The sequence below is a fragment of the Enhydra lutris genome, unplaced genomic scaffold (assembly GCF_002288905.1).
Source record: "Enhydra lutris kenyoni isolate GAN:26980312 unplaced genomic scaffold, ASM228890v2 scaffoldscaffold28, whole genome shotgun sequence".
Lineage (NCBI taxonomy): Eukaryota > Metazoa > Chordata > Mammalia > Carnivora > Mustelidae > Enhydra > Enhydra lutris.
Window position 1 is genome coordinate 20,041,645 of NW_019154112.1, and position 15,735 is coordinate 20,057,379.

The 15,735-nt window shown below is 37.6% G+C and overlaps 1 protein-coding gene across 2 annotated transcripts in view; it reads right to left on the minus strand.

Annotated features, from left to right (window-relative positions):
• Positions 1-15,735, minus strand: part of LOC111152363 (DNA primase subunit 2) — a 330,198-nt gene that overhangs the window by 309,448 nt on the left and 5,015 nt on the right. For both annotated transcript variants that reach the window (XM_022510876.1, XM_022510877.1), the window contains exons 4-5: positions 14,893-14,972; positions 13,172-13,292 (exon numbers count right to left, since the gene is read on the minus strand). In XM_022510876.1, coding sequence (XP_022366584.1) covers positions 13,172-13,292; positions 14,893-14,972 — 201 coding nt within the window. The remainder of the gene's footprint in view (positions 1-13,171; positions 13,293-14,892; positions 14,973-15,735) is intronic.

A 15,735-nucleotide genomic window follows, 5' to 3' on the forward strand; every position in this document is an offset into this window, starting at 1 on the left:
ATGTGACACCAGTTTAAGTCAATCAACTCAGCAATGAGATCCAAAATATCCCCCAAAGACAGCATTTCTAATCCTTCCTAGAAATTTCAGATTTAAAATACAAATTATTTACACATAAAGCCAAGAATGAAAAATAACAGTTTTTCCTTTCTGAATACTTCACATTAAAGTTTTATGTTATATATCTTAAAGATTCAGGAGCTACTATCCACTAAAAACCCAAACACAGACTACAAAAGCCAAATTTTCAAAACACAGCCGGAACAAGAAACACAATGGAAGAATCCCAGTCTGATAACTGGCCTCATTCACCTCCTTCAAAATTTTATTCAATAAAATTACATCAACTATGGCAAATAACAAAAAAATTTAAGAAAAAAAAACCTTGCAAAGAAATTATTTCTTTTTCTGTACATATTTCTCCATCAAAGTAAACACAATGCAATTTAGTTGTAACACTGCATCTCCTTCTAACATAAAAATACATTTATTTTACAGAAAGAGATCGACATAAAAGTCAATGCAGCAGGGTGCCTGGGTGGCTCAGTTGGTAGAGCGTGTGACTTGATTTCAGGGTTGTAAGTTCAAGCCCCACACTGGGTGTGCAGATTACTTAAAAATAAAATCTTAAAAAAAAAAAAAAAGTCATTGAAGCTTTAATGAATCTGAAAGATAAATGTATACAGAGTCCAGGTAGACTCTAAGATGTGTGTGCCAGCAACCCAGCTTCTGTAACATGTAAGCCAAGATGGCCTTGTGTCTCTACTCCCCACTATTTCCCTCTGCCTCATCTTGGGCAGAAGGGTCTATTACTCATCAGAGACAAGCTTATACTATAAATACTAGTAACTTCACCCTAACTCTTGCTTTCCCTTGAGTCTAAAAGCATCACTGACATCTGTTTTAGCACAACAGTTTCAAATGCAAACCAAATATTCCAATCAAAGTGAAGAAGAAAAATGTGCATACTCCCATTAATTAAATGGTAAAAGTTGGGAAATGGGAAGGAAGAGCCACAGGGAGCTAGAGTCAAGCTAATCAAAACCACCTGAATTCAAGTGCCTCGTTTACTAGTATCAGTTGCCATGAGAGTATACCAGAAAAAGGAAAAAGGTTTCTGCCAGTAAAGTGGTAAAATCTATCACAGGAATGGGTTTTCTGCCAAGCCCCTGCAATGCTCTCTCTTCTTTCCTCCATGAATCAGCATCAGCTACAAATACTTGATCAAGTTTTATATTCCACACTGTTTATTTCAAAAACAAAAAAATTTTTTTTATACTCTGTACACCTCCAACCAAAGTTCTGATCAACCCCCTAGTAGGACTACTCGCATCCTATCCCCCAACTACGAATCACTGAACTAAAAAAACAAAAAGTCACACGAGAAGCCAAAAGTTACTATTCCTTTTAGAAACTGCATAGGATCCCCAGTGACATACAAATGCAGGCATTAATCTTCCCTACATTCAATCTTATCCGTATTTCTACATCTTAATACATGTTTATTACAATGCATCTCAAGGTGCACCTGGGTGGCTCAGTGGGTTAAGCCTCTGCCTTCAGCTCAGGTCATGATCCCGGGGTCCTGGGATCGAGCCCCGCATCGGGCTCTCTGCTCAGCAGGGAGCCTGCTTCCTCCTCTCTCTCTCTCTGCCTGCCTCTCGGCCTACTTGTGATCTCTGTCAAATAAATAAAAATCTTAAAAAAAAAAAAAAAGAAAAGAAAAAACAATGCACCTCAAATGACCTGCAGAATGAAACAGAATATAAATACAGTAATTATAGCAGACTAGAAGTAACCAGAATAGTATTAATAGCCAATCATGACTGCCAAGACACTTGTTAAAAGTATGCCTGTATGTGCCATAAATTCCACTCTCCTATAATAATAAGACCCAAAATAGATTTTAAGTTCTTTTCTAATCCCAGTTAGTTAACAAATAGTGTTATATTAATTTCAGGGGTATAATATAGTGATTCAACACTTCCATACATCCCCTGGTGCTCATAACCACAAGTGCATTCCTAATCCCCATCACCTATTCAGTCTACCCCCACCCACCCACCTCCCCTCTGGTAACCATCAGTTTGTTCTCTATGGTTAAGCCTCTCTTTTTTCTTTCCCTTTACTCATGTTGTGTTTCTTAAATTACACACGAGTGAAATCATATGGTATTTGTCTTTCTCTGACTTATTTCACTTAGTGCAATACTCTCTAGTTCCATCCAAGTCATTACAAATGTCAAGGTTTCATTCTCCTTGTTGGCTAAACAATATTCCATTGCATATATATACCACATCTTCTTTACTCATTCATCTATCGATGGACACTTGGATTGCTTCCATAGTTTGGCTATTGTAAATAATGCTGCAACAAACAAAGGAGTACATTTATCCTTCTGAATTAGTGTTTTTGTATTCTTTGGGTTAATACCCTGTAGTGTGACTGCTGGATCACATAGGCTTTTTCTATTAACTTTTTGAGGTACCTCCATACTGTTTTCCTGAGTGACTGCACCAGTTTTTCCCACTAACAGTGAAAGAAGGTTCCCCTTTGTCCACAGCCACAGCCTCACCAACACTTGCTGTTTCTCGTGTTTTTGATTTCAGCCATTCTGACAGGTATGAGGTGACATCTCATTGTAGTTTTGACTTGCATTCCCCTGATGGTAAGTGATGATGAACATTTTTTCATGTGTCTGTTGGCCATCTGTATGTTTTTTCTAAGAGAAATATCTGTTCATTCTTCTGCCCATTTTTAATTAGATTATCAGGGGGGTGCTGTTCAGTTTTGTTTTGTTTTTAAAGATTTTATTTATTTCAGAGAGAGAGAGAGAGAGAGAGATCACAAGAAGGCAGAGAGGCAGCAGAGGGGGAAGCAGGCTCCCTGCTGAGCAGAGAGCCCAATGCAGGGCTCGATCCCAGGACCCTGAGATCATGACCTGGGGCAAAGGCATGGGCTTAACCCACTGAGCCACCCAGGTGCCCCAGTGCTGTTCAGTTTTATAAGTTCTTTATATACTTTGGATACTAACCCTTTATCAGATATGTCATTTGCAAATATCTTCTCCCATTCCACAGACTGCCTCTTAGTTTTGTTGACTGTTTCCTTCATCGTACAGGAGCTTTTTATTTTGATGTGGAATTTATTTTTGCTTTTGTTTGTCTTGTCTCAGGAGGCATATCTAGAAAAAAAAGTTCCTACGGCCAATGTCAAAAAACTTAGTGCCTGTGTTCTCTTCTAGGATTTTTATAAGGTTCAGAACTCCAAAACAGATTTTTTTAATTGCAACAAAAACATATCAAATCTAATTAACCCCACACTTCTGCAAATATAGACATTTGCTGCCTCTACATCTACCACAATATTACTAGTTAATACATGTGCCAGGCACAATACTAAGAACTCTATATACTCTTTTTTTTTTAAGATTTCATTTATTGAGAGAGAGAGAGAGCATGAGCAGGGGTGCAGGAGCAGAGGCAGAAGCAGACTTTCCGCTGAGCCGGGAGCCTAACACAGGGCCCAATCCCAGGACCCTGAGATCATGACCAGAAGGCAGCCACTTAACTGACTGAACCATCCAGGCACCCCTACTCTAATTTAAAACTCAGGAATCTGTGGTGAGGATTAAGAGTATCCTCATTTTTTTTTTTTAAGATTTTATTTTTTTTTAAAGGGGGAGAGAGAGAGAGAGAACAGGAACAGGGGGAGGAGCAAAGGGAATGGAGAGGGAGGGGGTAAAAAATCTCAATCATACTCCATGCTGAGCACAGAGCCCAACACAGGGCTTAATCTCATAACGCTGATATCAAAAGTCACACATTCAACCGAATGAGCCACCCAAGCACTCCAGGATTATCCTTATTTTAAAAATGAGGAAACGAGTATAGATTAGGAAATCTACTCAAAATCACAAAGCTGGTTGTCAAGTATGGGACTGAATTTTAGGTTACCTATTAAGTCAAAAGTTAGCCTATTACTGTTTAATGGATGCTGACACAAGACAAAGACTCCTACATTAGAGACAAAGAAATTTTATTACTCCTCTATCACAAGAAGCAGCAAGAGAGCCAAAACATTGTGTCATTCTTACCGTCAAGTTCTTTGGGGGACAACATGACATATTCCAGATGAATGGTCAAGTAGAATGGGTTTGCACTACAGCAAGGAACACTGAGAAACAATCACTTTTACAGCAAGCAGTAAGCAAGTCTCCTCTATATATCAGGAAGGTTATTACTTCATCCCTCAAGGCTGCTTGTCAAAAACACAGCTGTGAGAAATGGCCTGGGTGAAGAGTAGTCATGACCATATTTTCTTGACATACCAAGCAAGACATGTAGGATCAGAAGGGCGGAGTTCCAACAGTAATATGCATCAGACAGGGAATTCAAACTCCACAAATACAACACCAGAGTCTGGACTGTTAACCACTATTAAAAAATCACATTCAGGGACGCCTGGGTGGCTCAGTGGGTTAAGCCGCTACCTTCAGCTCAGGTCATGATCCTGGGGTCCTGGGATGGAGTCCCGCATCGGGCTCCTTGCTTGGCAGGGAGCCTGCTTCCTCCTCTCTTTCTGCCTGCCTCTCTGCCTGCTTGTGCGTACTCTCTCTCTCTGACAAATAAATAAAATCTTTTAAAAAGTCACATTCAAAAACATTATTGATGGGGCGCCTGGGTGGCTCAGTTGGTTAAGCGTCTGCCTTCGGCTCAGGTCATGATCTCAGGGTCCTGGGATCAAGCCCCACATCGGGCTCTCTGCTAGGCAGGGAGTCTGCTTCTCCCTCCCTTGCTCCCCCTGCTTGTGCTCTCTGTGAAATAGATAAATAAAATCTTTAAAAAAAAAGATCTAAAAAACAAAAACAAAAACAAAAACAAAAAACTTCATTGTTGTTCCCCTAATTTAAAACTCTAATTACTGAGATCATTGAGGACTCTCGCTAAATATGGCAAACTGAATATAAATATTTATTTCCATTACCTCCACAATAAAATGAAAATGACAATAATGATATAAAAAGAATATAAACCACCAAGGACAAACAAAATAGTGGAAGAGGGAGTTCAACGTGTTTTTGAAAAGAAGATGAAAATGTGCTAACTGATCGAAAGGAGAACAGGACACCGCAATTTAAATCCCTAGCAAAAGATACTGAAAAGAGAGCTGGTATTATCTCGGAGAACAGAAAACAATCATGAATTAGATGCACCAAACACAAAAAATGAAGAATGAAGAAAAAGAGAGAGAGAAATAAATCACTATAGTAAACAGTGGGCTCCTGGCTCTCTGATACAAGAATGTTGGCATTAAGACATAAATCACTGTAGAAAGAGATTGGAGGCTTCCTTTGACATATTAACTTTGGCAGGGATCATCAACCAATTATTTTTTAGAAAATAAGTGAACAACGCCCAATAGTAAATAAGTATCTCATACACTTCCATGTACAAAATATAAACCCCAATCTTCCAGTCCACTTTTTAGTATCTCTATATTAAACATAAACAAAAAGCCAAAGATCATCAGACACTTAAGAAAAATATTGAGGGGCGCCTGGGTGGCTCAGTAGGTTAAAGCCTCTGCCTTCGGCTCAGGTCATGGTCTCAGGGTCCTGAAATTGAGCCCCCCCATCAGGCTCTTTGCTCAGTGGGGAGTCTGCTCCACCACTCTTCTCTGCCTGCCTCTCTGCCTACTTGTGATCTCTGTCTGTCAAATAAATAAATCTTTAAAAAAAAAAAAAAATTGGGTTGATGGGGGGAGGGGGGTTGGGGGGGGTGGGGTTATAGACATTGGGGAGGGTATGTGCTATGGTGAGTGCTGTGAAGTATGTAAACCTGGCGATTCACAGACCTGTACCCCTGGTGATAAAAATATATTATATGTTTATAAAAAATAAAATAAAATATATATTACACTGTATGTTAACTACCTGAAATTTAAGTTAAAAACTTGGAGAAAAATTTAAAAAGATAAAAATACTTATTCCATTTATTCATTCAATATTTCAATAACTCACTTGGAAAAATCTTACCTCTGCTCTCTGAGTGTTGGCTATGTGATTCTAGAGTAGTGGTCCTCAAAATTTTTGGTCTGAAGAACCCATTACACTCTTGAAAATTATCAAGGAACTCAAAGAACTTTTGTTTATGTGGGATATATCTATCAGGATTAGAAATTAGAACTGAAGAATTACGATAGTATTTGTTCATTTATTTTAAAATGACAATAATAAATCCATTCCATGTTTACAGAAATGACATTTTATGAAGAATAATTATATTTTCTAAAATAAAAATAATTAGTCAAAAGGGGAAAAAAAAAAAATTGAAGAGGTGCCTGGGTAGCTCAGTGGGTTAAGCATCTGACTTCAGGGTTCCAGGATCAAGCCCCGAGTCAGGCTCCCCACTCAGTGGGAAGTTTGCTTATCCCTCTCCTTCTGCCCCTTCCCATGCTTGTGCACACACTCTCTCTCCTTCTCTCTCTCTGACAAATAAATTCTTTAGAAAAAATGATCCAGGGGCGCCTGAGTGGCTGGTTAAGCTTCTGCCTTGAGCTCAGGTCATGATCTCAGGGTCCTGGGATCGAGCCCCACATCGGGCTCTCTGCTCAGCTGGGAGCCTGCTTCTCCTTCTCTCTCTGCCTGCTCTCTGCCTACTTATGATCTCTGTCAAATAAATAAATAAAATCTTTAAAAAAAAAAAGGATTATAAGGAAATACTATGAATGAATGTATGCATCAATTAGATAATTCAGATGAATGGAGAAATTCCTAGAAAACACAAACTACCAAAACTGACTCAAGAAGAAATAGAAAATTTGAATAGATCTATAATAAGAGTAAATCAGTAACTTTAAAACACCCCACAGAATGCAAGCTAGTGCAACCACTCTGGAAAACAGCATGGAGGTTCCTCAAAAAGTTGAAAATAGAGCTACCCTACGACCCAGCAATTGCACTACTGGGTATTTACCCTAAAGATACAAACATAGTAATCCAAAGGGGCACGTGCACCCAAATGTTTATAGCAGCAATGTCCACAATAGCCAAACTATGGAAAGAACCTAGATGTCCATTAACAGATGAATGGATAAAGATGTGGTGTATATATATACAATGGAATACTATGCAGCCATCAAAAGAAGTGAAATCTTGCCATTTGTGACATCGTGGATGGAACTAGAGAGTATTATGCTTAGCGAAATAAGTCAATAGGAGAAAGACAACTATCATATCATCTCCCTGATATGAGGAAGTAGAGCTGCAACATGGGGGGTTTGGGGGGCAGGAAAAGAATAAATGAAACAAGATGGGATGGGGAGGGAGACAAACCATAAGAGACTTTTTTTTTTTTTTTTAAGATTTTGTTTATTTATTTGTCAGAGAGAGAGAGAGAGAGAGAGCAAGCACAGGCAGACAGAGTGGCAGGCAGAGGCAGAGGGAGAAGCAGGCTCCCTGCCGAGCAAGGAGCCCGATGCGGGACTCGATCCCAGGACGCTGGGATCATGACCTGAGCCGAAGGCAGCTGCTTAACCAACTGAGACACCCAGGCATCCCACCATAAGAGACTCTTAATCTCACAAAACAAACTGAGGGTTGCAGGGAGGAGGGAGAGGGTGGTGGGGTTATGGACATTGGGGAGGGTATGTGCTATGGTGAGTGCTATGAAGTGTGTAAACCTGGCGATTCATAGACCTATACCCCTGGGGCTAATAATACATTACATGTTTATTAAAAAAATAAAAAATAAATAAATAATAAGTAAATTAATTAATTAATTTAATTTAATTTAAAAAATAAAACACCCTACAAAGAGATGCCTAAGCTCAGACAGATTCCCCGGTTAAATTCTACCAACTGTTTAAAGAAAAATGAACACTAATCCTTCACAATCTCATCCAAAAAAAAAAAAAAAAACACCCAGAAGAGCAGGACACACTTCGTACTTCCCAACCCCTTCTAAGACCAAGATTACCTGATACCAAACCTAGACAATGACATCACAAGAAAACTACAGACTAACATTCCTTACCAATAAATACAAAAATCCTCCAAAAATTACTAGCAAATCAAATTCAGCAACATATAAAAAGGATTATATAGGGGTACCTGGGTGGCGCAGCGTGGAGTCTGCTGGAGATTCTACCTCTCCCTTCCCTCCCCCACTTGGTGCATGTGTGCTCACTCTCTCTCAAATCAATCAATCAATCAATCATACAGTATAACGAAGAGAGATTTATCCCAGGAATATCCATCAAGGTCAGGACCAAAAATCAATTAATGTAACTCACCATACTAATAAAATCATACAATCACCTCAACAGGTGCAAAAAAAGCACACGACAAAATCCAACACCCTTTCATAATGAGAATGCTCAAATAAAATTTCAAGGAAATTTGCTCAATCTGAAGAAAAGACATCTGTAAAAACACATACCTAATATCACAGAGCACAGTAAAAGACTGAATTCTTTCCCCCTAAAATCAGGAACAAGACAAGGATGTCCACTACTGCCACTTCTATTCAACATTATACTAGAGATTCTAGCTAGGGAAATTAGTCAAAAATAAAGAAATAAAAAGCATCCATATTGGAAAGTAATGAGTTAGATTTGTCTCTATTTGTGAGACATAATCTCCTAAGGAATCCACTAAAACCTCTTAGTATTAAGAGTTCCATTAGGTTGCAGGATACAAGATCAATATACAAAAATCAATTGAACTTTTATACACTAGGATAAACATTCCAAAAATAAAGAAATAACTCCACTTACAGTGACATTAAAGAATAAAATACTTCACATCCATTAGGATGGCTACATTCAAAAACAAATAACAGCAATTGTGGGTGAGAATATGGAGAAAGGAAAACCATCATACACCAGTAAGATATAAAATGGTGCAGCCCTCCTGGGTATTTACCCCAAAGATACAGATGTAGTGAAAAGAAGGGCCATATGTACCCCAATGTTCATAGCAACAATGTCCACAATAGCCAAACTGTGGAAAGAGCTGAAATGCCCTTTGACAGACGAATGGATAAAGAAGATATGGTCCATATATACAATGGAATATTACACAGCCATCAGAAATGATGAATACCCAACTTCTGTATCAGCATGGTTGGGACTGGAGGATATTATGCTGAGTGAAATAAGTCAAGCAGAGAAAGTCAATTATCATATGGCTTCACTTACTTGTGGAACATAAGGAATAACATGGAGGACATTAGGAGAAGGAAAGGAAAAGTGAATTGGGGTAAATTGGAGGGGGAGACAAACCATGAGGGAGACTGTGGACTCTGAGAAACAAACTGAGGGTTTCAGCGGTGGGGGGTGGAGGAGGAGGGATGGTTGAGCCAGGTGGTGGGTATTAAGGAATGCACATATTGCATGGAGCAGTGGGTGTTGTACATAAACAATGAATCTTGGAACACTGCATCATAAAGTAATGATACATTTTATGGTGACTAACAACACAATAAAAAAAAAAATTACCTAGAAAGAAGATAGAGGAAGAAAAGCCTGAAATGCCAATAAAAATGTTCAGATGCATCAAATATTAAACCAAATATTTTGCCTGAAAAAAATAAAATCGTGCAGCCACTTTGAAAAAGTTTGGCAGTTCCTCAAAAGTTTAAACACAGAATTACCCGATGACCTAGTAATTCCATTTCCAAATACATACCTAAAGTAAAAAGATATCCACACAAAAACCTGTACATAAATATTCACTACAACATTATTCCTAATAGCCAAAATGTAGAAACAATCCAAAAGTCCATCAACCTGTTGAACAGAGAAATAGTACTTGACAATAAAAAAGAAGTACTGGGGCACCTGGGTGGCTCAGTGGGTTGAGCTGCTGCCTTCGGCTCGGGTCATGATCTCAGGGTCCTGGGATCGAGCCCCGCATCGGGCTCTCTACTCAGCAGGGAGCCTGCTTCCTCCTCTCTCTCTGCCTGCCTCTCTGCCTGCTTGTGATCTCTCTCTGTAAAATAAATAAAAAAAATCTTAAAAAAAAAAAAAAAAAAAGTACTGATTTTTGCTACAACGTGGATGAAACTTTAAAATATTGTGTTACCAGGCTCTCTGCTCAGCATGGAGCCTGCTTCCCTTCCTCTCTCTCTGCCTGCCTCTCTGCCTAGTTGTGATCTATGTCTGTCAAATAAATAAATAAAATCTTTTAAAAAAATAAAATAAAATAAAATAAATAAATAAAATATTGTGCTAAGTAAAGCATTATTCACAATGGCCAAGATACAGAAGCAACCCAAGTATTCATCCACAGATGAATGGATAAAAAAGATGTGGTATATATATACACAATGGAATATTACTCAGACATAAAAAATGCAATCTTTTCCTTTGCAACAACATGGATGGACCTAGAAGATATAATGCTAAGTGAAATAAGTCAATCAGAGAAAGACAAATACTATACGATTTCATTCATATGTGGAATTTAAGAAACAGAACAATTCATATGTGGAATTTAAGAAACAGAACAAAAAAGAGCCAAACCAAAAAACAGATTCACATATAGAGAACAAACTGGTGGTTGCCAGAGGGGAGGTAGGTGGGAAGATGGGTGAAATACATAAGGGGATTAAGAATACATTTTTTTGTGATAAGCACTGAGAATTGTACAGAAATATATACTGAAAATAGGGGCACCTGGGTGGCTCAGTGGGTTAAAGCCTCTGCCTTCGACTCAGGTCATGATCCCAGGGTTCTGGGATCAAGCCCTGGGATCACCAGGGAGCCTGCTTCCTCCTCTCTCTCTGCCTGTCTCTCTGCCTACTTGTGATCTCTATCAAATAAATAAATAAAATCTTTTTAAAAAAATTAAATATATATATATATATATATATATATATATATATATATACACTAGAAGTAATGCAACACTGTATGTTAATTATACTTTAATTTCTAAAAAAAAAAATCATGCTAAGTGGAAAATAAAAAAGGGGGCACCTGGCTCAGCTGATTGAGTGACTGCCTTCAGCTCAGTTCATGATCCCAGAGTCCCAGGATCAAGTCCTACTTCGGGCTCCCTGCTCAGCGGGGAGCCTACTTCTCCCTCTGACCCTCCTCCCTCTCATGCTCTCTCAATCTCTCTCAAATAAATAAATAAATAAAATCTGTAAAAAAAAAATTATGCTAAGTGAAAGAAACCAGTAACAAGATCACAAGTTACAGAATTCCATTTATGTAAATATACAGAATGGGCAAATTCAGAGACAGAAAGCAGATTAGTGGTTTCCAAGGGATGAGAGGGAGAAATGAAAAGTGACTACTAATGGGTAGGATAATGAAATGTTCTCAGATTCTTTTCTAAGGTAATGAAATGTTCTAAAATCAGATAGTGGTGATGGTTGTACAATTCTGTGATTATACTAAAACCAATAAACTGTACATTTTATTTTTTTCCTTTCCCCTAAGTTGTACATTTTAAAAGGGTGAATTTCAAGGTATGTGAATGTTATCTTAATAAAGGTACTATAAAATATTATACCTGTGATCTTACTTACATGTGGAATCTAAAAAAGCCAAATGCATAGAAGCAGAGAACAGAATGGTAACTGCCAGGAGCTGGGCGGAGGGGGGTGATGAGACAGTGGTCAAAAAGCTTCCAGTAGCATAATATCACAATGACTATAGTTAACAACACTGTACTGTATAATTAAAAGTTGCCTTGAGAGTACATTTTAAATGTTCTCACCATAACTACGACAAAATGGTAATTATGTGAGGTGAAGGATGTGTTAATTGTCTTATTGTAGTAAACACTTCACAATATATACGTGTATCAAATGATCACCATGGACACCTAAAACTTACACAATGCTATACCTCAATTACGTCTCAACAGAGCTGAGGAAAAAAAGACACACTATATGATACTATTTGTATAAAGTTCAAAAACAGGAAGACTTTAAGATATAATAAGTTAGATAGTGGCTAATTTTAGGTGGGAGACAGGAGGTAGTGACTAAGAGGAGGCACAAAGTGCGCAGGTGATAGCAATATTCCATTTCTTAACTTTGGTAATCATCACTGTGATACTTTATAGGGCTATACAATTATGGTCAGTTATATGATTAGTTATGATCAGCTATACAGTTATGAAAGTATACAGTACACCCTTCTGTACATAATTAAATTGTAAAGTTTAAAAAAAACATGGTTTTTGGTTAAAAAAAATTATACTTGGCAGTACACTGAAACACTTTAAAATAAAAAATAGAGATTTAGAGGCGCCTGTGTGGCTCAGTTAGTTAAGCATCTGCCTTCAGCTCAGGTCATGATCCCAGAGTCCTGGGATGGAGCCCCTCTTGGGGCTTCCTGCTCAGCAAGGGGTCTGCTTCTCCCTCTCTCCCTGCCCCTCACCCTGCTCATGTTTTCTCTCTTTCTCTTTAATAATCTTAAAAAAAAAAAAAAAAGAATAAATATCCTCTCAAGGACACGTCTCTATTCATTTCTATCCATCTATCCATTTACTTATTTGTAAGTAGGCTCCATGCCCAGCACCCAGCACAGAACCTAATGTGGGGACTGAACTCACAACCCTGTGATCAACACCTGAGCTGAGATCAAGTCAGACACTTAATTGACTGAGCTTTAACATATTAGCTTTAAATTTTTGGCCTAGAAGACTGTGGTAAAGATGAACCTTTCTGGGGGCGCCTGGGTGGCTCAGTGGGTTAAAGCCTCTGTCTTTGGCTCAGGTCATGATCCCAGGGTCCTGGGATCGAGGCCCTTGTCTGGCTCTCTGCTCAGTAGGGAACCTGCTCCCCTGCTCTCTTTCCCTGCCTCTCTGCCTACTTGTGATCTCTCGCTCTCTGTCAAATAAATAAATAAAATCTTAAAAAAAAAAAAAAAATGAACCTTTATAAACTAATTTTTTTGGTGTGCTTTCACAAGTCACATATTTAACAAAGTTACTACATGTGACACTTGGGTACTAAGGAGGCCCCTTTCTTCTATTCATGGAGAGGGAAGGAGTCATTGTTGTGCAAAAACAATAGATATGCTTTCAGGCAGGTACTTCAGAAGGAAATGTAAAGAGAAAGAATTCCACACATTAATACTCCTACCTAAGGTTAACAGGAAGGGATGAATGATGAAAACAATTTGAAAATGGATACAAAACTATACTTACAGCCTCAAAGTGCAAATGGCTATCCTTTAAGAAATTCTGAATTTTGTCCTTGGGTAAAATACTGAATCGAAATCGAAGGAGATCCATTTCTTGTTGAATGAACCAGCGTCTAAGATCCTCACTGAAATGGTCACAAGAAATGGTAATCATAAATGAAAAGCCCAATGATTATTTTAAAAGTCCACTGATTATTAAATCCAAGAAAGTTTTATGAACTAAAACTCAAACACAAGCAAGATGCCAAAATACAGAAGCTAAAAGCATAATAGCACTGTATTATGATAAACAGCATAGATACAGACCACAATCTACCAGGGGTGTGCTGAACATGGGGAGAGGTATTAAGAATATAAAATTAGGGGCGCCTGGGTGACTCAGCAGGTTGAAGCCTCTGCCTTTGGCTCGGGTCATGATCCCAGGGTTCTGGGATAGAGCCCCACTCGGGCTCTCTGCTCAGCAGGGAGCCTGCTTCCTCCTCTCTCTCTACCTGCCTCTCTGCCTACTTGTGTTCTCTGTCAAATAAATAATTAATTAAAAATATATATATATATATAAAATTAAAAGAACTAAATAAAGAATACCTTAAGCCTAACTGATTATCAAATAATATAAAATAGTTCATTGCATTTTACTGCAAAATAGTCATTTACATCAGAAAACGGGATATTCCTTCAGGCTAAGGTGGGTTTCATCAATGCCAAATAAACACCAAATTTTTTTTTATTTTTTTAAAACACCAAATTTTTTAAAGGTAACTTTATCTCTGAATAGATTATGATCAGAGAAACTCTGAAATTAAACTTTGCTTATAGCTTTATAGTTTATAATCTTACAAAATTTAATATGTGCAAGTATACCTCAATTTTTTAAAAGCCAACATACAAATATATTAATCCATAAAATATACAAAGGACATTATTGTTGTCACAAAATAATTATACTACTGCATGTAAAATATAAGTTAGTTTTTTTTCCAAAATGACTTTCACAGACTGTCAGCAATTTATTTACTGCATAAACTACATAAACTGCCCATGCTTTTTTACAAAAGAAAAACTCCAGGACCAAACACAGTCAGTAAGTTCTCAGTTATAATCTTGTGATAGTAAACAGTTTCAAGATTCTCACTGGATAAGCCTTTTAGTAGAAAGAAACAGGAAAAAAAAAAACACAATGAGTATGTTATTTAGCCAAAATTAATACAGGAAAAAAAACACAAAGTTGAAAAAAAAAAAAAAAGGCAACTAACTCCTTCTCCCTCTGGGTGGCACTATATTATAGCAAACCAACTAGCAAAGGAGATGGCCACCCTTAATTTAATGGCCACTAACCCATACATCTCAATTTCAAAAAATCTGTACCAAGTACATGTTTGAGTTACTATTTCTTAGAAATAGTCCCACTATTTTTTTCTGAGAAAACAGAAGCAAAAGTCCTTCTTATTGAAATCCCCTCCAATTTCAAATCCCAAAGTGAAGAACCTGTTCCAGGAAGCTAACAAATGTTTCAAAAGGCAAACTTTACAACAGAATTTTTTTCAGTATTTTTTAGAAAACAACTGGCTTCAAATAATTCACCACAATGTGTTCAACTCATGAATGCAAGTTTCTGATGTTATTCTGAGTTTTTCAATGTTCAGTACAATACATGTCAGTTTCCCATATACCAATTTACAACTCAAGATGTCAGATTGGACTGTGAGAGCATCAATGTGTACTCACGACTGGCAATAAGCAAGGCGTAAAATAAAGTGAGAAATATGATCTTTCCTTCGTGGCTCATATTCATTCTCTAAGTTTTCCTAAAAATAACAACACATGGATAAGATAAATGCATTAGAATGATAAGAGGTATAAAGAAACACAGAGTCAGCATAAGCCAATGGTAAAGTAAAAGTTTCAAAAACAAATTTCATAAATATGCTTTCCAAGATAATTACCATTTTATGTAAGGTAGCAATCAAGTGAGATTGAGAACTAAACTGACATCAACAAAACCTCCCAGATTTGGACTCCTCTTCTCTTCTATCAAGTTCCCTCTTAACTTCCTTTCTTACACACCCCATACCCAGGGCTCTTACCTCTTCAACCACCTCTTGCAACAGCCCTCAACTGCTTTCATTTAACCATTTGTCAAAACTTAGATTTTTAAATAAATCTATAGCTACGCTCTACAGTCCTATTCCCAAAACACTGAGAACCTCTGGGGAAAAAATGCACTATTATTGAGAATATGGAATATTAAAAATTCACAATCTCTAAAATGAACTTGACTTTTACAAGCACTAAGGAATCCTTATGCAAGCCCAACACAGTAAGAACAAACAGGTCTTGAGCACTTACGAGGTCCCAGGCACTGTTATAAGCATTTTTAATCTTATTAACCCATTTAATCCTTTGAAAAAAATCTTTTAGTAGTAAGAGATTAGTAAAAGATAGTAAGCACTACTATATCCCTATTTTAAAAATGAGGAAACTGAGGCACAGGAATGTCATATAATTTTTCCAGGGTAACAATACTTATAAGCAATAAAACAGGGATTTGACACATAATCATCTTTCCTC